At 40.7% G+C, this 22677-nt stretch overlaps 1 protein-coding gene across 1 annotated transcript in view; it reads right to left on the bottom strand.

Annotated features, from left to right (window-relative positions):
• Positions 1 to 11039: 11039 nt before the first annotated feature.
• The window catches only part of FRAS1 (Fraser extracellular matrix complex subunit 1), an 830295-nt gene continuing 818657 nt past the window's right edge, over positions 11040 to 22677 (bottom strand). The window contains exons 73-74 of the mRNA XM_073597432.1: positions 16633 to 16779; positions 11040 to 15005 (exon numbers count right to left, since the gene is read on the bottom strand). Coding sequence (XP_073453533.1) covers positions 14418 to 15005; positions 16633 to 16779 — 735 coding nt within the window. The 3' untranslated portion in view covers positions 11040 to 14417. The remainder of the gene's footprint in view (positions 15006 to 16632; positions 16780 to 22677) is intronic.

Raw genomic sequence — 22677 nt, 5'->3', positions numbered from 1 at the left:
TGCGAGTGGTCCACGAGTGCATGTAGGTCTGAGAGTGCACGTAGGTTTGCGAGTGCACGTAGTTCTGCGAGTGCACGTAGTTCTGCAAGTGCATGTAGGTCTGCGAGTGCACGTAGGTCTGCGAGTGCACGTAGGTCTGCGAGTGGTCTGTGAGTGCACGTAGGTCTGCGAGTGGTCTGCGAGTGCACGTTGGTCTGCGAGTACCTGTGTATTGTCTTGTTGAGTATTAGTGTCAGGAAGCTAGTTGTTAGGTAATTTGGACAGGGTATAATCCCCAATCCTCATTAAATTTAATAGGTACAAAGCCCGGCGGGTGTGGAGAGGCGACTCGTTGTACATCTTGCGGCATGTATGCATTCCTTGATCATCCGATAAAGGGTGAATACTGCTGTGCAAAATTGAAGCGCATTGTTTCCCTGGAAGCCCAGGCTCTGAATCTGGGGAAGCAACTGTCAGCACTGAGAAGTCCCTCCATACTAAAGGAGAGCCAGGAACGTACACGGCAGGTGTCAGCTGGGGCCAGCACAGAGGAGGGTGGAGACAAAAAGGTGCAGGCACTAGCAAAGAGTAGATGGGTGACAGTCAGGATGGGTAGAGGGGTAAGTGCCAGGGAGGCCAATCCAGGGCTGGAGCATCCCAATAAGTACGCTCCATTGAGTGACGTTGGTGAAACCAGTCAGGGACCAGCACTGCTGGAGCTGAGGGACTCTCCTAGCTGCCGGGGGAAGAACTCCTCCAGTGAGAGTGGTGGGGAAGTGAAGGGAAAGGAAAGATTCTGGTGGTAGGGGACTCAATTCTTAGAAGGACAGAGAGGCCAATCTGTAACAAAGACCTGAAGCGCCAAACAGTATGTTGTCTACCGGGTGCTCGGGTTCGGCACATCACGGATTTGGTGGACAGATTACTGGGAGGGGCTGGGGAAGACCCAGCTGTCATGGTGCATGTTGGCACCAATTACAAAGTCAAAGGCAGATGGAGTGTCCTAAAGAATGATTTTAAGGACTTAGGAGCTAAATTGAGGAAAAGGACCTCCAAGGTAGTATTTTAAGGAATACTACCGGTACATCGAGCCACACCAGAAAGGCAGAGGGAGATTACGAAGTAAACAAGTGGCTGAAGAGCTGGTGTGGTAAGGAGGGGTTTAGGTTCCTGGAGGACTGGGCCGACTTCTCAGTCAATAACCGGTACTATAGAAGGGACAGACTGCACCTAAATGTGGAGGGTGCAGATCAGCTGGAAATGAAGATGAAAAAGTTAGAGGGGTTTTTAAAATTGGCGATGGAGGGAGGGTCCAGAGGTAGAGATAGTCAGCACGGAACATATTCCAGGGGGTAGTATTGGGGGCATTAGTGGTAGGTTGACCAACGCACATAAACCCAAGGTAAGTATAGTAGCAAGTCCTAGTTGCAATCTCGGAACACCCAATAAGAGGATAATATGTGACAGGTCTAAACTACGTGGCATGTTCACCAATGCCAGGAGCCTGGTGGACAAGATGGGTGATCTAGAGATACTGTTGTACGAGGAGGATTTGGATTTTGTGGGAATTTTAGAGAACTGGTTCAACAGCTCTCACGATTGGCTGGCAAACATTCAAGGGTATACCCTTTATCGCAAGGATAGAGAGGGTAAAAAGGGGGAGGGGTATGCCTATCTATCAAACATAATGTACAAGTGAATGTGAGAGATGACATCACTAAGGGAGCTAGGGAGGAGGTGGAATCCATATGGGTAGAGCTCCAAAGGGATAAAGCTAAGGGGAAAATAATATTGAAAGTATGCTATAGGCCCCCTAATCTGAGGGCGTAAGGGAAGACAGATCTCCTATCACAATATGGATTAGCAGCAAGGATGGGAAGTGTTATCATAATGGGGGATTTTAACTATCCAGACATAGACTGGGCGGAGGGAACCGTGCATTCATCTAAGGCTCGCCAGTTCCTAAATATCTTGCAGGACAATTTTATGGGTCAGATGGTAGATGCACCAACTAGAAATAAAGCGTTACTGGATCTACTAATTGCCAACAATACAGACCTGATCACGGATGTGGAAATACGGGGCAATTTAGGTCACAACGATCACAGGTCAATTGGCTTCAGTATAAATCACACAAATAGGAAACATAAGGGGAATACAAAGACACTGAATTTCAAAAGAGCCAACTTCCCTAAACTACAAGCCTTGCTAGAAGGCATAAATTGGGATAAAATCTTAGGCACAAAGAACACGGAGGAGAGATGGGTTTGCTTTAAGAGCATATTAAATAAGGGCATTAGCCAATGCATCCCATTGGGTAATAAATTTAAAAGAGCGAACAAAAGTCCTGGATGGCTTAACTCCAATGTAAAAATGCATATAAAAGCAAAGGAGAAGGCCTTCAAAAAATACAAGGTTGAGGGATCATTATCAGCATTCAGACTTTATAAAGAATGCAACAAGAAATGTAAGGGTACAATAAGGACGGCTAAGATAGAACATGAAAGACACATAGCGGAGGAGAGCAAAAAAAAAACCAAGAAATTCTTTAAGCATGTAAACAGTAAAAAAGGGAGGACAGACCATATTGACCCCATAAAGAATGAAGAAGGACATCTGGTTACAAATGATGGGGAGATGGCGAAGGTATTGAATTTATTCTTCTCCTCAGTCTTCACGAGGGAATCAGGGGGCTTCGGTAACCAAAACTGCAGTGTTTATCCTCATGACACATCACAGGAAGCACCTCCATGGTTAAAAGAGGACAGAATTACAATTAGACTTGGGAAACGTAACATTAATAAATCACCGGGACCAGATGGCTTGCACCCGAGGTGGTACTTGGGGAACTCAGTCAAGTAATTGCCAGATCATTGTTCCTAATTTTTACTGACAGTCTGAAATTTGGACAGTTGTGGAGGCAACAAGGACTCTCGTGGTACAATATGAACTTACAGCAGTCAATTTACAAAAATATATAAATTTATTATGCACAAATATACACATCATAAAAAGCCTTCAATAGTAGATAATATACATTGGATGCTGCTAATCATGGAGCATCAACTTATCTGACATAAATTGGAAGAACTCAGATATATATAATAATGACTCCGCGCTGTTACACACAGAGATTTATTCTTCCAGTTGCACACTATACATGTTTCGGGGTGACCCCCTTCTTCAGGAGTATATTAGGTCAGAAAATGATCTACAAGAAAGTATATGGATCAAATATACAGTATTAGCAACAGAAAGACATAACTAATAATCAACCTTCGTGGTATACTGGTATACAACCTTCAATACAGATAGAATCTAATATACCCCTCAGTATATCCCTTGACATTAAGGATTAGGCCCATTTGAAATGATTAATTTAGGAGCAAAAAAATAAACTCACCCACATAGCCGGCACCAGATTTTGGGCATCACAAGGCCAAAAAATTGACAATCTCCCGGGCGAGTGCGGGAACCAGGAAAAGTGAAGTCACATAAAGAAATTGTTACATGGAGAAGAAAATACTTGAGAAATTAAAAAACTAATATTTAAAAAGTTCATAGGCTACAGAGATCTATCTCACAACCATTGCAATTCAGGTAATTAAATTCAAAGTATACAATCAAAGTATTTCAATTAGTGATACACACCTATGGAGTCTTCACTACACAGAGCATGTAATTAGGCAGGGAGAGAGTGTGTTATCCAAGTGGATATTGAAGTCAGATGTAGATGGAGATAGTCCAAGGAACCATCTAAAGCCACATACGAATTCTATATAATACATAAAGAACATTAACCGCTTCAGCCGCGGAAGATTTTACCCCCTTCCTGACCAGAGCACTTTTTGTGATTTGGCACTGCGTCGCTTTAACTGACAATTGCGCGGTCGTGCGCCGTTGCACCCCAACAAAATTTACATCCTTTTTTTCTCCACAAATAGAGCTTTCTTTTGGTGGTATTTGATCACCTCTGTGGTTTTTATTTTTTGTGCTATAAACAACAAAAGAGCGACAATTTTGAAAAAAAAACGCAATATTTTTTTACTTTTTGCTATAATAAATATCCCCCAAAAATATATAAAAAAAATTTTTTCCTCAGTTTAGACCGATATATATTCTTCTACATATTTTTGATAAAAAAAAATCGCAATAAGCATATATTGATTGGTTTGCACAAAAGTTATAGCGTCTACAAAATAGGGCATAGTTTTATGACATTTTATTATTCATTTTTTTTTTACTAGTAAAAAAATCTGCGATTTTTATCGGGACTGTGACATTATGGCGGACTTGTCAGACAATTTTGACACATTTATGGGACCATTGGCATTTTTCTTTAAATTCTATATTTTATTTTTTCAACCACAGAAAAAGAAAAAAAAATTACATTTTCATATATATATATATATATATATATATATATATATATATATATACATATAAAACAAATATCGTTATTGCTGCTTCCAATTAGCAGAGTATAACTTAGCACATTGTGATTCAGTTTTTAGTAGACACATATGACTTATTATCAAACAAGACAGAAAAAGAAAAAGCAAGAAAAAAAAAAACAAAAAAAAACAAAAACCCCAAATACAAAAATTTCCCTATGGCATTATTTAGGTTCTCTCGCTCTCTCCCCCCCCCCCCCTCATAATGACCCATCCTGCTCTCCGAGCGCATATCCGTACTCCCTGGTGCAGACCAGAAGAGACCATGAATTCCATTTTTTATTAAATTTCTCCACCTTACCCTGTGTAATCGCAATGCCTTTTTCCATGGCGTATATACAGTATCTGCTACTTTTTTTAACCAGTGAGATCGAGGGGGGTGATTCTTGCTTCCAAAAGGCCGGGATACAGGCCTTTGCCGCATTCAAAAGATGGGCCACCAGAGAATTCCGATATATACACTTTGAGAGGTCCGAAAGATGAAGAAGATATCTTGCTGGGTCGGACCCCGGGTCATACTCTGCTAATTGTCTTACAGTATCTCGTACTTTAGACCAGAAATCTACTAACTTTCGACATGACCAAAAGATGTGGAGCATATTACCCTCTGATTCTCCACATCGCCAGCATTTATTTGTCCGCTCTGGATACATTTTTTGTAGTAATGATGCAACTTTATACCACCTTGTAAGAATTTTGTAGCATAACTCTTGGTATTTGCTGGCAGTTGAGGAGTAATGAGCAAAGTGTAAAATATAGCTCCTTTGCTCTTTGGAGAGTGTAATGTCCAGATCTCTTTCCCATTTCGAAAGAAATCTTGGGACAAAGTCTTCAGGGGGATCTATTAATATTTTATATACCTCCGATACTCCATGTGCAGAAGGCTCTTCCAAAAGGCATACATTTTCTAATGGTGTATTTAAGCGGTCTGATCTTTCCCCCCTATTAATGGAGGTTAGGAAATGTGTAAGCTATTGCATCTGCCATGGATCCAGTGGCAGACAGAACAGCGATTGCATTTCCGACCATTGGCATTTTTACAGCGATCAGTGCTATAAAATTGCATTGATTACTGTAAAAATGTCACTGGCAGTGAAGGGGTTAACACTAGAGGGCAGTGAAGGGGTTAAGTGTGTCCTATTATGTGTTCTAACTGTTCATACTCTGTATGAACAGATGATCTGTCTGTTCTCCCCTCAGAGAACCGGAAACTGTGTGTTTACACACACAGATCCCGGTTCTCCGTGTCCGGGACCGCTGGGCACTCGCATCGGCTCCGTGGGCCCCTAGTGGCCACAGGGCGAAGCGACGTTACACAACGCCGTTTTGCCCGGCCGTGCCATTCTGTCGCAATACAACTGCGGTGTATAGGCGGCAAGTGGTTAAAGAAGCTTATCGTTAGAAGGATTGAAACATCTTAGCGCAGATCAAATCCTAATGAGAGTGATCAAAAGAAACACCAACCTATTTGAGAGGTCTCAAAGCATAATGTCAAGATCACATCATGCGGGCTGGATATACTCAGTAGGGATCCAAGATTCAAAGAGTGTTCACAATGAAGTATTACACAGGATCTCAGACAAACACCAGATCAACCAGGATCTGTGGAAAAACATATCTTTAGACCGTGGTTCATACAGGAACACATCATAAAGATCATACCAACACATATAGCAAGACACATACCAGTCAATCAACTCTACAGAGTGTCCCCCTGGGAAACCTATTATTTCTGAAAAGGAATCTTTAATGGAAAAGGCTAGCAGATATGTGAACTCATTTTTAATGCCACATGTCACTTGCCTTCCATCTTACATTCGGGACCTATTGAGACATATTGAGGGGACTCATGTTCCTCCGGGTGCCCTGCTCGTAGCTGTGGATATAGAGGCTTTGTAGTATCCCACACGAGTGGGGTATCCGGGTGATCGAGTCCTTTCTAAAAGAGCAGGATCATACCACCTGGTCCCATAATGTATTTATTCTGGATATACTTAGATTTGTACTTACCAGAAATCATTTTGTCTTCATGAATCAAGCCTACCTACAAAGGCAAGGAGTGGCAATGGGCACTTGTTGTGCCCCGGCTTATGCCAATTTATATTTGGAAGAATGCAGTTGTGGCTAGATGGTTATATCAGATACGGCACCTCATCCCGAAGTAATTAAATAACTGATAGGAAAAAGGACAGGGGATTATAGCGGTGCTAGAGCAAAACAAGTGAAAAATAGGGTAGAAATATAAAATCACAAATATTTTATTTCACAATATTCAATACATAGAAAAAACAATAAAATAATTAGCAACAAAGAGTGTATATATTGCGTGTGACCCAAGTGCAGTAGGGTGGGCCGGATGAAGACGGCCTTTGAAGCAAGGGCTCAGTTTCCTACATGTTTCGCCAAAACATTGGCTTCCTCAGGGAACAAGAGCTTTTTTGCAATATAAGAAAATCTATACATAAAGATACAAAAAACATTGTGTAAACAAGCAAGAACATTAAAATATGAGCTGTTGTAGACATTGTTAGATGTTGGAATATTGAGGCTGGACAATCTCACAAGGGGGGTAACCCTAAGGTGACACCAGAGTTCCACACATACCTGCATCCCTCATCCCTAACAAACCGTTTATCCATCTCTGACTCAGCCCTTAATTATTTTCTCTCAGGACCTATCAACTCCTTGCCATTGCTTAACCTCTCACTCCAATGCAAATTATGTGAACACTGCTTTGTGACTGTCACATGCCTTGCAAATAAGTTCACCGGGTAAGCAATTTTCTGTCACCTCTCTTACCTCTTTACAAGATTGTTGTTTAACAATCTTTGCAATGTTAACTGGCTCACTTTTTCCTATACAGATTACTACTCAATATCTCCACCAACTATTTCCGTTTGCCCTCTAATCCATCTACAGGCGTTCTTCCCTTTATTAATCAACTTGCTTTTAAAAGTGTGAGTTCTCTTGAGGCTGTTATGCCCTATTTAACTTATGTATAGTTTATTACCTTTTCTGTTCTTAAAATTTAATGCCTTACACACATCTAAAATTTACTTAGCCACAACCATTCCTTAACTTTCAATATACCTAATCGCCAAGTTTTCTATGTGCCCCCTGCAAGCATAAATACGGTGCAGCCTGTCCTTCCCTCCTCCGGGGGTCTTCTGCCGCGCCTCCCCTGGGTGTCTGTTGTTCAGGTATGTGTGGAACTCTGGTGTCACCTTAGGGTTACCCCCCTTGTGAGATTGTCCAGCCTCAATATTCCAACATCTAACAATGTCTACAACAGCTCATATTTTAATGTTCTTGCTTGTTTACACAATGTTTTTTGTATCTTTATGTATAGATTTTCTTATATTGCAAAAAAGCTCTTGTTCCCTGAGGAAGCCAATGTTTTGGCGAAACATGTAGGAAACTGAGCCCTTGCTTCGAAGGCCGTCTTCATCCGGCCCACCCTACTGCACTTGGGTCACACGCAATATGTACGCTCTTTGTTGCTAATTATTTTATTGTTTTTTCTATGTATTGAATATTGTGAAATAAAATATTTGTGATTTTATATTTCTACCCTATTTTTCACTTATTTTGCTCTAGCACCGCTATAATCCCCTGTCCTTTTTCCTATCAGTTAATTTATATTTGGAGGATGGGAGAGTTGGTTGTTCTCCGATGAAAGATTTGTACCCGCATGATGTGATCTTGACATTATGCTTTGAGACCTCTCAGACAGGTTGGTGTTTCTTTTGATCACTCTCATTAGGATTCAAGTTCTTCCAATTTATGTCAGACAAGTTGATGTGCCATGATTAGCAGTATCCAATGTATATTATCTACTATTGAAGGCTTTTTATGATGTGTATATTTGTGCATAATAAATTTATATATTTTTGTAAATTGACTGCTGTAAGTTCATATCGTACCACAAGAGTTCATGTTGCCTCCACAACTGTCCAAATTTCTATCTAGTAATAGGACGAAGGTACATTAATTTTTTATATCAAGTAGCGTTTTCATATATTTACTGACAGTCTACTGACTGGAATGGTACCAGCTGATTGGAGAAAAGCCAATGTAGCACCAATATTTAAAAAGGGCCCAAAATACATCCCTGGGAATTGCAGACCAGTTAGCCTAACATCAATAGTATGTAAACTCTTGGAGGGAATGATAAGGGACTATATACAAGATTTTAGTAATGAGAACTGTATCATTAGCAGTAATCAGCATGGATTCATGAAGAATCGTTCTTGCCAAACCTATCTATTAACCTTCTATGAGGAGGTGAGTTGCCATCTAGATAAAGGAAGGCCTGTAGACGTGGTGTATTTGGACTTTGCAAAAGCATTTGACACAGTTCCCCATAAACGTTTACTGTACAAAATAAGGTCTGTTGGCATGGACCATAGGGTGAGTACATGGAATGAAAACTGGCTACAAGTTAAGAGGGTGGTGATAAATGGGGAGTACTTGGAATGGTCAGGGGTGGGTAGTGGGGTCCCCCAGGGTTCTGTGCTGGGACCAATCCTATTTAATTTGTTCATAAACGACCTGTAGGATGGGGTAAACAGTTCAATCTCTGTATTTGTGGATGATACTAAGCTAAGCAGGGCAATAACTTCTCCGCAGGATGTGGAAACCTTGCAAAAAAATCTGAACATATTAATGGGGGTCCTAGTAGATGACAGGCTCAGCAATGGCATGCAATGCCAAGCTGCTGCTAACAAAGAAAACTGAATATTGGCATGCATTAAAAAGGGATCAACTCCAGAGATAAAACGATAATTCTCCCGCTCTACAAGACTCTGGTCTGGCTGCACCTAGAGTATGCTGTCCAGTTCTGGGCACCAGTCCTCAGGAAGGATGTACTGGAAATGGAGCGAGTACAAAGAAGGGCAACAAAGCTAATAAAGGGTCTGGAGGATGTTAGTTATGAGGAAAGGTTACGAGCACTGAACTTATTCTCTCTGGAGAAGAGACGCTTGAGAGGGGATATGATTTCAATATACAAATACCATACTGGTGACCACACAATAGGGATAAAACTTTTTCGCAGAAGGGAGTTTAACAAGACTCGTGGCCACTCATTAAAATTAGAAGAAAAGAGGTTTAACCTTAAACTACGTAGCGGGTTCTTTACTGTAAGAGCGGCAAGGATGTGGAATTCCCTTCCACAGGCGGTGGTCTCAGCGGGGAGCATCGATAGTTTCAAGAAACTATTAGATAAGCACTTGAACGACCACAACATACATGCATATATAAGGTAATACTGACATATAATCACACACATAGGTTGGACTTGATGGACTTGTGTCTTTTTTCAACCTCACCTACTATGTAACTATGTAACTATGAGACGGCAACCCCATGGACAGTGAATCCTATAACCAGTGGAGTCTATGTCGAGTGATATCAGACAACGACCGACAGTGGCTTGGATCTATGAACGAATCGTATGTTTGTAGATGGGATGACAAGCAAGGCAGAAGGAACCTGTGAATGTACTATGCCTGCCAAATGATGTTGGAGGGATGTGAGATAGGAAGCATAACAAATCGCAACATTGCGTATGATGCAACAAGATTTGAATCCTACCTGCAACAGGGAGCGTGAACCGCTGATAAAGACTACGAACAGAGAAGCTGCAACACACTTGTGATCGAATGCACAGACTCGCGAACATGAGGTGAGCTGGGAAGAGTTGGCCTAGTGACATGTAGTATCGCGCACTGGAACCGACAAAGAGCATGAGCGAGTGGGCTGCTTAAATACGCCCCTGGGCTCCTCCCATGAATTCAGGCCACCATACTGGCCTATATATATATATATATATATATATATATATATATATATATATATATATATATATAAAATTTCTGTTTCCCTACTCACACCCCAGTACAGCCCCCTTTGGAGGATACAGAACCAAGTTTGATTTTGTGGTGCTAAGTAAAAACGATAACAAAGAAAAACAGTAAAATTGATATCCTGCAGGCAGCAACAATATATTCCCCACCAGCAACAACAGACCCCCCCGCAACCAGCAGCAGTAGATCCCCCCAGCAACATAAGACCCCCTACAATAGTGGATCCCCCCAGAAACATAAGACCCTCCCAAAACAGTAGATCCCTCAAGCAACACTACTTTCCCTGTAGTGAGCATCAGTAGACCGTTCAGCACATCCCAGTACCCCTTGTCAACACATACATTCAGTGATGGAGGTGCCTGAACTGCATACCACCATGTTCCCGCTGAAAAGCCCTATATACAAGGATGGAGAGAAAAGTTCTTAGCCTTGTATAGAAAGAGTTTATTAAGAGTCATTTCTCAGCATAATCGCCTTTCGAGCCTTTGTACTTAGTCCATCGATGTTCCAATGCCATAATGCCAGTTTTGTTGCAGGTTTCCTCAGCCAATGGCATATACATATTCTCTTTTCTGCACATAAGAATCTTGAACTATACAGACACATGAGGCAGTGGTGTTGCTGTAGACAAAAGAGAGTAGTGATCATGGTGGCACTGGATATATTTGTAGAAAAAAACTGACAGCCACTACCAGTGTCTATGCCACTGAACATCTGACAAATGACAAACTACAGACAATTTAGTCAATATTACCAAAATTCTCTTTATTAATATAAATGTTTCATGGCACATATATTTCAGGTACAATATATATGTACTGTATATATAAAAACAATAGGTAAGTTGGTATTCCTACATTTAAAGCACCATAACTGGGATACTGAGTCATCTCATACAAAGACTCGTCTTGTGCACATAGTGAGTGAGAGGAGCTCAGTATTACCCTAGTGAGCATTTCGCTCTGTCCACACTCACATAACTTTCCAGCATTTTTTATTCCCACAACACAACTGTCCAAAGCAACCTCCCCCGCATTTCAAGAAAGGCAAAATGACAACCATGCTAAAAGATCTGGGTTCAGTCAAGACTAAAAACAAGAGGCAACATAATGCTTAAGGTTGTGTTTTTAGATTTTCTACATACAGTAAGGCATTCAAAAGATTGGAATTGCAATAAGTTAGACAATGTTAGATGGCACAAAATACTGGCTCTAATGAATAATATTGAGTCTCGCTATCCTCTGCAGTTTCTATAAAAAGAATTGAATGCTTGTTGGACCATAAATAAAATATTACATGAACCTAGAGGAACTTGGAACGTCCAGACAATTTTATTCATTAGTTGTATGTGACCTCCTACAATTTTGGTACATACTTATTTTCATCTTTGTTTTTTAGGGTTTTTTTCATATTTAGAGATTGTTTTATATAAATTTAAAGAGCACAAAATAATGCAGTAGTGTTTCCCATACTAGACAATCAGATATTCTTTATTTTTTCATTCATTTGATACATTTGTTTTTACTACCGAGATTATATGATTATGTTTCCATGTCTAAATAAATATAGAAACTTACCAATCTGGAAGTTTACATTTCTTTCTAAAGGCAAAACACATATTGCATAGAACATGTATAAAAATAATCTGTCATGTATTCTTGACTAAAAAAATATTCAATTTTTTTTTGTAGTGAGAATTAAAATATAATAGTTGGTTCATGACATAACACGGGCTCTACAACTCTCTCACCATGAAAAAAAAAACATAGTAGAGGGGCCCATTTTGCTCTGTAAATTCCAGTGCATATGCAGCAACTGCATTTTCAGAAGTTTTCAATGGTGAATATCTACTTCTTACCAAAATAAAAATCTTAAAATTAAGATAAAAGGGTCATTTGTTACCACTAAATTCCAAGAGCATTTTTGCAAGCTGTATTTTCAGTAGTAGTTTTGTAAGATGTGCAACCTCCCTTCCCTTGCCAAACAAAAAAGATCCTTTATGCTCCCCCTATTCCAACATGTACCTGCACCAATTACACTTGCAGTAGTTTTTTTTCCTGTACATATATAGTACAGGGAATAGTTTATAGACAGTGTAGCCTAACCAGCTCACTCATAACTAACCTATATAGTATGGAAGATTTTTTTGTTAGGTCCATAGACTTTCCACCATTTCTAGATGTTAGCTACACAGCAGAGCAAAGCCAATTAGTACTGAGGCTTAATGATCAATTCTATTGAGCATTATGAGTTTTAATATGCTTAATTAATAGAGCCTGAAATTAGCTTTATTCTCCACTGATCTATACATATTTGATTACTTGTCAGTGTTATTAAAAAGATTTTTAAGTGTAAAATAAAAGTTACAATAATAGACAGCAGTTTGAAGTATCAATGTCTAAATGTAGACTAATAATGTATTTAATATTTCAAAAGTATGTCATTTTCTTTTTTGAAATACTAATTATTAGTAATTTTAATTATTGATGTTGCTTCTGAAAACTCATTTTAATTGAGTTTTATCCAGTGTTTTAGAAACAAATAAGCCTATTTCCATAAAATAAAAAGAACAATATTGCAGGTTTATAGGCAACCATACACATTCTACAGTGGTGTTCTACCTCATAAAATAATACTTTGTGTATAATCTTCATTTCTCCTAGAATATCACAAATGTAGCCTATTTCAGTCTGCAGGCTGATCCTTCCTGCTACCACCCTCTATGCTTAGTAGTAAGCACAATAAAGGCCTTCAGACATAAGCTGAACTTATAAAATGAATTAATTACAGCCACAATGCTACAGAATATGTGTCTATGTCACCATTAAAATGTATGTTTGGATAAACTAAAAAAAAGTTAGTACATCTCTGTAATATGGGCACATGTTTACATTTTGTCTCTTTAAAAAAAGCTGCATGTATAGAAAAACGCCTGCTAATCTGCCAGAAATCCAGTATCCCTGCTGCACTTAAATCCCAAGCAGTGCTGCCTATGTTCTTCCCTTCTGCACTGCAAAACTCCTCCCTATCTTCTTATCTCCAAAACACCAGGAAAGGGGGTATTTTGTTGTCCAGCACAGGAAAGTTTCCAACTCAGTACAGTAAGCTGGCAGATTGCTGGATTTCTGGCAGATCAATGGATATTTTTCTATATGTGCAGCATTTTCAAAGAGACAAAACATAGCAAATATGAACGGCACATGTTTTTTTTATTTTGCCCAGATATACACCTAAAGTGGAACTAAACCTCCCATCCTTTAGAACCAAGGAAATGGCCATATTAGCCTCTGTTTGATCTGCAGTTGCCATGGTGTTGCACATGTGATCAGCTATGACACCAGCCATGTGATGGCTTCACAGTTCAGTTTAAAGCTAAACATAAGCACACTAGTAACTATAAGTTATCATTCACAATATGCCTTGAAAGTAACTGCTTTGGGAAACTGTTAAATTGGTGGGTTTAGTTCACTTTCGTGATAGGGGTATAAAGTTGAAACATACTGTAGGTTATAGTCTGTTAATTTAATGATTTTTCTTGGAGAGAGTCCTCTTAATCCTAAAATAATATTCTTCAGGAAACCTAATAAATTAAGCATATCAGTATGGATTCTCTATTAACCTTCATAAAAAAGATGTGTTGATATTTTCAGAATTATTTTAACGTATCACAAAAAAAATTTAAAAATGGTATATGGAAAATATTTGCATCCTAGAGACGAAGACTTTGAAGGTATACAATAATGACATAACGAAAAACAAAAAATGTGTTTAGTGGTTGGATCACGTGCTATAAAATGAATACAGTGCAGGTAAAGCTATTAAGTATAATACAATGACATGTGATTGACCTTTGGTGGCAGTGCTTTATATGTGCAGTGCATCACTAGGGGAAAAGAACAAAAAAATTTGTCACATTTTTCCCGATATCTCACACACGCATGGGCATAACGAGGTAGCTCAGTTGTGAGTCAAAGTACATACTGCACATCCGTTCATCACTCTATTACTTTCCCTTTTCACTAATAGAAAAATACTGGTGTTTCGTTCTCTTGTTTAATTCGTATAAAAGAGCAGATATTTTGTATCAAAATATATTTTTGTGCTAGCCCATGGAACATCAAACTTCTGTCCCATCATGTAAGTTATTGTGAACTTTCACTTCAAAGTTCATCTGTTTGATCTTGACGCCTTTGACCTCATAGCTATCTTTACTTTCACTGAGAAGGTTGACGTTCCTTACAGTACAGTGCTGTCTGTTTAAGTTCTTTTCCACACGCTCAATATTTTTCCTTGAAGCATCCACTTTGGTGTTTAGTGGATATTCTTCTGTGGCATCCTTAGGTGGCTTCTTTTTCTTATTTTTTCTGCATTTCTGTACTATGAGGCACACAGACAAGAAAACAAGCATCAATAACATTATGGCTGCAAATGCACTTCCAATGGAAGCGCCTGTTTGTGATGCAGCTGTAGCCGCTGTTTCCACTTCTAAGCTCAAAGTTTTCATGTTTGTGCCATTCTTAACTTGATCTCCTTCATTGTCATAGATCAAAGAGTCATCCAGTGTTAGCTGCCCATTCTTGTCTACTAGATCTCTGCGTCCACGTCTCAGCTGATAGGTTAGAGATCTCTGCACTCTGGGTCCTGCCATCGTCTCTGGTCCAATAATGTAGATAACTTGAAGGTACCACTGATGACCAGTTTCAACCTTTCAAAAAAAAAAAAAATCTTCAGTGAATAAACCATACAGGACTTAAATTTTTTTTTTTTTTTTTATCGCCTTGCTGCATCATTCGTGGTTATATAAGAGCACATACACAAAGGAGTGTATAGTGTTCTGTTTATGTCAAATTTCAGTGACCCTAAGGTGAAAAATATCATATTTTGGAGATGCTTAAAGGACTACTCCAGGGAGCACACCAGTTAGTGTATAAAACAGAGTCATGTAGAAGTCCTTAAAGCCTAAGTACAATGAAAATAGAAAACACAAAAATAAGCACAAGGGACACAACTTACCGTTAGCAGGATGTGTGCCTTGTGCTGATGCCTTTTCTAAGTGAAATCTTCCTAAAAGCTGTAGTATGGCTTCTATGAATTAGGAGCTGGGTGTAAAGGCGTGTCACAGCTCCTACAGTTCTATTACCCCCACTGTACCTGAAGATTGGGGGGAAGGGGGCATGGAAGGAGGGGGATTTCACCTAATAGAACCAGCATCAGTACAAGGGACACATCCTACTGACTGTAAGTTATGTCCATTGTGCTGATTTTTGTGTGTTCACTAACTGCAGTAAACAGGTTACTTCAGTTGTGCCTTTATAATTAACGTAAATTTTTGTTTGCACAGTTTCCAAAACCTTCTTTAAATTAAGGCACACTGGTGGCGACTGTAAATATGATAAATGGCTATCAATACTTCAGTGTACCCTAGATGCCAAAGCACACTATTAGAGATCTGGAAAAGATTTGTCATTAGACTTCACTATTGGTCAGTGACTCCATCAGTCAGAGTTTTAGGTCTATAGTGATGCATTGGAGGCAGATGTTTTAGGTGTATAGTAAATAATAAATGTAGCGCTATGTGTAAAATTATAAATATAAAGGGCAAATATCTAAAATAAATAAATCCTACATATAGAGGAATAGTCCATAAAATGAAAAAATTAAGAAATAAAACATGAAAAACATGAAATAAAACTGTGCACGTTTATTATTAGGTTATCTTATTTAAACATCACAATATTTTTTACTTATGGCGCTGATTGTTTCATCTTATAAGATGTTTTAGGTGTGGCTAACTATGATTTTGGAGCTACACACTCCCTAGCATTTTTGTTTTCCAGGGTGCCGCTGACCTTTAGGATACTTTAAGAAGCAACCCTAGCTACCTTCTTTGCAAATGTATTTAGCATCACTACAGGTGTATAAACTGTTGGCGCTATATAAATCCTGTATAATAATAATAATATTGAAATCAATATAAAAAAGTAGATTTTATTTTGTGAAATGTGTCAACATAATGAAAATAGGTTCAGTCTGCTACTATTTTGTTGCTATCAAACTACATTGTGGGTCTGGTACATTACATGTTGAATGACCTAACTGTATTCATATTTTTAATGCAGAATTTTGCTATGAATTAATGCATATATACCACAGCACTATTTATAGGTAAATTTAAACAAAAGTTAATTTAAGTGTGTTGCTATAAATGTTATAAATAAACCTGCATTGCTAAGCTCTGTGTTTTCTGAATAAAGTCGGTTTATCTTATTTTGAAGTTGATTGAAAAATGTGTAAATATACTAGTAGTAATTATAATAATAACAATAGCACACCTTATACAGGGCATCAACTTTCATAGTAAACCCATCCACTCCTGGCATACCGCCCATAGCATGAAAATCCGGTTGATCTGAAGCAAACCCAGCTTCAAACGGAACGTCATGGAAGTATTTATCAGTAACTTCCGGCTGGTTTCGATCCTGCAGAAATTGAAGTAAATAGCAAACAAGTTGTTTATTAAAATCTATTGATTAATAAACTTCGTATAAGAAATAAGCAAACTTACAAGCACACAGGAAAAGTGCATCTAATATTACATAAACAACAGGAAAGAAAAAAATGCCTAGTGCAATTTACAAAGCCATCCATAACTCTGCCCCCAGCTACATCACTAACCTAGTCCCAAATTTCCAACCAAGCCGCTCTCTTCGGTCCTCCCAAGACCTCCTGCTCTCTAGCTCCCTTGTCACCTCCTCCCATGCTCACCTCCAGGATTTATCCAGAGCTTCTCCCATCCTTTGGAACTCCCTACCCCAATCTGTCCGACTGTCCCCTAATCTATCCATCTTTAGACGATCCCCGAAAAGCCTTCTCTTTAAAGAAGCCTATCCTGCTTCTAACTAATACACTTTTTACTTTCTCCATCAGCTCATCCCCCACAGCTATTACCTATTGACCCTCTCTTTTAGATTGTAAGCTCTAAGGAGCAGGGCCCTCTGATTCCGCTTGTACCAAATTGTAATGTAACTGTAATGTCTGCCTTCATTTTTTTAAGCGCTGCGCAAACTGATGGCGCTATATAAATCCTGTATAATGATAATAATAATAATTATCTACAGCACTTTAGTAACAGGTGAAAAATACAAATTCTATTCACAAACTAAAGTGGATTGTAACATATCTCAAATACAGAAACCAGAAGTACGCCCTCTAGCCTCAGAGGACCATACTGGCTGATGCGTTTCTGGGGACCGACCCCTTCTTCAGAGCAAAGAATGGTTATCTACCAACCTCCACCGCCTTAAATATAAGGTTACGCATAAAGCCTCCCACCTCCCCCTGAAGGGGTTGGGGGAAAGAAGGTCAGAGTGGAACACCACCCCTGGGGATTCCAAGTGGTATACTAACGGTGGCACACAACAGACCCAACTGTACGATTCAACCCAATCAGTACATTTTACACATGGCAACATACGATGTTGCCACGTGTAAAGTGTACTGATTGGGCTGAATCGTATAGTATAGCATGCACACCATTTTAATATGAACTGTAGCATTAAATGATTGATGCTCATTTATTTGATGTTGTCATTGGAAATTACATGCTAACGACAGTTTAATTTACCACTTGCTGCCCACCCACAGTCAAATGACAGAGGGGCGGTGCGGCTCTCATTCTGAGCAGATGTCAAATGACCTCGGCCCGTTCAAACAGGGCATGTGCACGATTGGAAGCGCAGCCTGCCACTGCCGGTGGCGGCGTGTCACCGAGACAGAGCACGTCACCAACAGGGGTGAACAGCCAATGATCATGGCTGTTTACCACATGAACGGCTGTGATCCGATCATGGCCGATCACAAATGTAAACACAGACCGGTAACTGGCTGTTACCGGCTCTTCTCTCCTCACACACCGTCTCTAGTGCACTGGTCACCATCAGTGACCATCGCCTGTCACCCATCAGTGAATGTCACCTTTCACCTATCAGTGACCGTCGCCTGTCACCTGTCACCCATCAGTGACTGTCACCTGTCGCACAGCCCATCAGTGACCGCCACCTGCCATCCATCTGTCACCCGTCGCACAGCCCATCAGCAGCATGCCAAAAAAAGTTCATAGCAGTAAGGAGGCATTCCAAATCCTCTCCATGACTGATGAGAGCAGTGGGGAGTTCTCATCAGATTCCAATGCCAATTCCAATTCCAAATCAAATTCAGCATTTGAACCGATTGATAGCAGTGGATCGAAAAATGAATCGGCGGAAGAATGGGTCCGTCCTAAAAGGGCACAGCGCTCTGAAAACCAGGCAGCCACCAGCGAAAGACCCCAAGATCAAATGCCCAGGTCCAGTACCAGAGCTGTTGCCAGCGATAGACTCCAGGAACAAATGCCCAGGCCCAGTACCAGCGCTGCCGCCAGTGACAGACCCCAAGAACAAATGCCCCGGCCCAGTACCAGCGCTGCTGCCAGCTGTAGACCCCAGGATCAAATGCCCAGGCCCAGCACCAACGCCGCAGTATCACCCCCAAGTACCAGCACAGGAATTTCAAATCCCCCAACTACAGCACTGGAGTGTCACCTCCCCCAAGAGTCAGGGCTGCTACATATCTCCTAGATGCTCTTGCCGACTCAACATGGCTGCCTTCTGACTCGGGATCAACAAGTATTCCCCCTTTCAACACACAGCCAGGTGTGCAGGCCAAAACTCCAAATTTCTCGGAAATTGATTGTTTTTATTTATCTTTGCCCGACACTTTGCTGCAATTGATTGTGGACCAGACCAATCTATATTCCCAGCAGTATATTGCAAACAACCCCCATTTATCATATGCCCATCTATTTCAGTGCAGAGATTTGAATTTGGAGGGGTTCAGATTGTTTATGGGCCTCACTATAAACATGAGGCTTACAAAAAAAAAATGAAGGACATGCCTACAGGTCCACCAACTTCATCAACCACATGCCCATTTATTCTGCCTTAATGCCCAGGACCCGATATGAGATGATTATGCGTTTCCTTCACTTCAGCGACAAAACCCAGTGCCCTCCCGAAATCATCAAAATTATGATAAATTATGTAAAATTCGCCCACTCATGATTTTTTTCCCCCAAAGATTTGCAGAACTCTATGTCCCTGATCAGCATATATGTGTGGATGAGTCCCTGGTACCCTTTTCAGGACGGCTAGGAATAAAACAATATACTCCTAGAAAAAGACATGGAGCAAAATTTTACGTTTTGTGAGAGAGTCACGGGATATCTGTATGCATTCTGCATATATGAAGGAAGAGATTGCCAGCTCCACCCCCCTGAGTGCTCGGCCTACATGGGCACAACTGGAAAAATTGTATGGAACCTGGCATACCCACTGCTGTACAAAGGTTATCATATATACCTGGATAACTATTATACCTGCCTGCCCTTTTTCAAATACCTATACCGTGCAAAAACCTGGGCCTGCAGAACATCCAGAAAGAACAGGAAGGGCTTCCCGCAATCTATAGTTAACAAAAAACTGTGAAGAGGGGAAAAGCAACAAAGTGCTGGTCTTGAGGTGGAAGGATAGCAGGAATGTGTACATGATGTCCACCATACATGATGTTGAGGTTCAGAGAAGATGAGGTCCCATTGTAAAGCCAACATGCGTCCATGAATATAATCTCTTCATGGAGGTGGGGGTGGATTTCAATGACCAAATGCTTCAGCCCTATTTGGCAATAAGGAGGTCCTGTTTCCAGTACAAAAAAGTATCAATTTATCTCATTCATTTGGCCATTTATAATTCATACAGTGGGGCAAAAAAGTATTTAGTCAGCCATCAATTGTGCAAGTTCTCCCACTTAAAAAGATGAGAGAGGCCTGTAATTGTCATCATAGGTATACCTCAACTATGAGAGACAAAATGTGGAAACAAATCCAGACAATCACATTGTCTGATTTGGAACGAATTTATTTGCAAATTATGGTGGAAAATAACTATTTTGTCAATGTCAAAAGTTCATCTCAATACTTTGTTATATATCCTTTGTTGGCAATGACAGAGGTCAAACATTTTCTGTAAGTCTTCACAAGGTTGTCACACACTGTTGCTGGTATGTTGACCCATTCCTCCATGCAGAGCTCCTCTAGAGCAGTGATGTTTTGGGGCTGTCGCTGGGCAACACGGACTTTCAAATCCCTCCAAAGGTTTTCTATGAGGTTGAGATCTGGAGACTGGCTAGGCCACTCCAGGACCTTGAAATGCTTCTTACAAAGCCACTCCTTCGTTGCCCGGGCGGTGTGTTTGGGATCATTGTCATGCTGAAAGACCCAGCCACGTTTCATCTTCAATACCCTTGCTGATGGGAGGAGGTTTGCACTCAAAATCTCACGATACATGGCCCCATTCATTCTTTCATGTACACGGATCAGTCGTCCTGTTCCCTTTGCAGAGAAACAGCCCCAAAGCATGATGTTGCCACCCCCATGCTTTACAGTAGGTATGGTGTGCTTTGGTTACAACTCAGCATTCTCTCTCCTCCAAACACGACGAGTTGTGTTTCTACAAAACAGTTCTACTTTAGTTTCATCTGACCATATGACATTCTCCCAATCCTCTTCTGGATCATTCAAATGCTCTCTAGCAAACCTCAGACGGGCCCGGACATGTACTGGCTTAAGAAGGGGGACATGTCTATCACTGCAGAATCTGAGTCCCTGGCAGGGTAGTCTGTTACTGATGGTAGCCTTTGTTACGTTGGTCCCAGCTCTCTGCAGGTCATTCACTAGGTCCCCTTGTGTGGTTCTGGGATTTTTGCTCACCGTTCTTGTGATCATTTTGACCCCACGGGGTGAGATCTTGCGTGGAGCCCCAGATCGAGGGAGATTATCACTGGTCTTGTATGTCTTCCATTTTCTAATTATTGCTCCCACAGTTGATTTCTTCACACCAAGCTGCTTGCCTATTGCAGATTCAGTGTTCCCAGCCTGGTGCAGGTCTACAATTTTGTTTCTGGTGTCCTTCGACAGCTCTTTGGTCTTCACTATAGTGGACTTTGGAGTGTGACTGTTTGAGATTGTGGACAGGTGTCTTTTATACTGATAACAAGTTCAAACAGGTGCCATTAATACAGGTAATGAGTGGAGGACAGAGGAGCCTCTTAAAGAAGAAGATACCGTATTTATCGGCGTATAACATGCGCCGGTGTATAACACGCGCCAGCGTATAACACGCACCCCAAGTTTAGGAGGGAATTTTAAGGAAAAAAATGTTTTAAGGAAAAAAACTTACATTTAAATGCCCATCAATGCAGCCTTGCGCAGCGTCCATCTGCATGCTTGTCCAGTGTCATTTGTAGCCTTGTCAGTGTCATTTGCAGCCTTGCAGTCATTTGCAGCCTTGCAGCTTTGTCAGTGCCCATCTGCAACTTTGTCTGTGTCCATTTGCAGCCTTACCCAGGCTGCAGTTAAATTGCAGTGACTTGTCAGTGTCACTGCAGTTTGAAAATGGCGCCGCCGGCGCCGAGATACATAGCCGACTTGCGGCGGCTCTCGGCCACTTTCGACTCCACTTGTAGTCCCGCCCGGGATGGGTGTGACTGTGAGCGGAGTCGGCGGCGCCATTTTCAAACTCCGCTATGTATGTATATTGGCGGCCGGCGATCGCTCCGCTCACAGTCAGCGGGGGATCGCAGGGGATCGGCGTATAACACGCACCCGCGATTTTCCCCTGATTTTAAGGGCAAAAAAGTGCATGTTATACGCCGATAAATACAGTACTTATCTTCCACCATAATTTGCAAATAAATTCTTTCAAAAATCAGACAATGTGATTGTCTGGATTTGTTTCCACATTTTGTCGCTCATAGTTGAGGTATACCTATGATGACAATTACAGGCCACGCTCATCTTTTTAAGTGGGAGAACTTGCACAATTGGTGGCTGACTAAATACTTTTTTGCCCCACTGTATATCATCTACACCAAATCCACGGAAAGCCCCTCCACCTTCCTAAAATTCATCGAAGAAGTTGTCACGTCCCTCATCTATCAACAAATACTCCCCCAGAAAACCTTCGCTCTGATGCTGTTAGCCAACTTCATGAGCACCACTTCCCGGACAACATTCCACCATCTGAAGCATGCCTATGATGCCAAAAAAGATGTTGCGTATGCAGCAAAAGAGGATTTCGAAGAGAAACCAGCTAGCATTGTTCCCAGTGTCCCTCCCAACCCAGCCTATGCATTGGAGAATGCTTCCGATTTTATCACACATTCCTAAAATTTTAGCCCATATTTTTAACCATTTCCCCATTTTCATCAACTGTGCTGACCATTTTCCATGCTTTCTCAAATAATCATGCCACTGCCTTCCATATGAACTGACTCTGGCCTGTTTT

The sequence above is a fragment of the Aquarana catesbeiana genome, linkage group LG01 (assembly GCF_042186555.1).
Source record: "Aquarana catesbeiana isolate 2022-GZ linkage group LG01, ASM4218655v1, whole genome shotgun sequence".
Lineage (NCBI taxonomy): Eukaryota > Metazoa > Chordata > Amphibia > Anura > Ranidae > Aquarana > Aquarana catesbeiana.
This window is presented reverse-complemented; position numbering and strand designations above follow the sequence as displayed.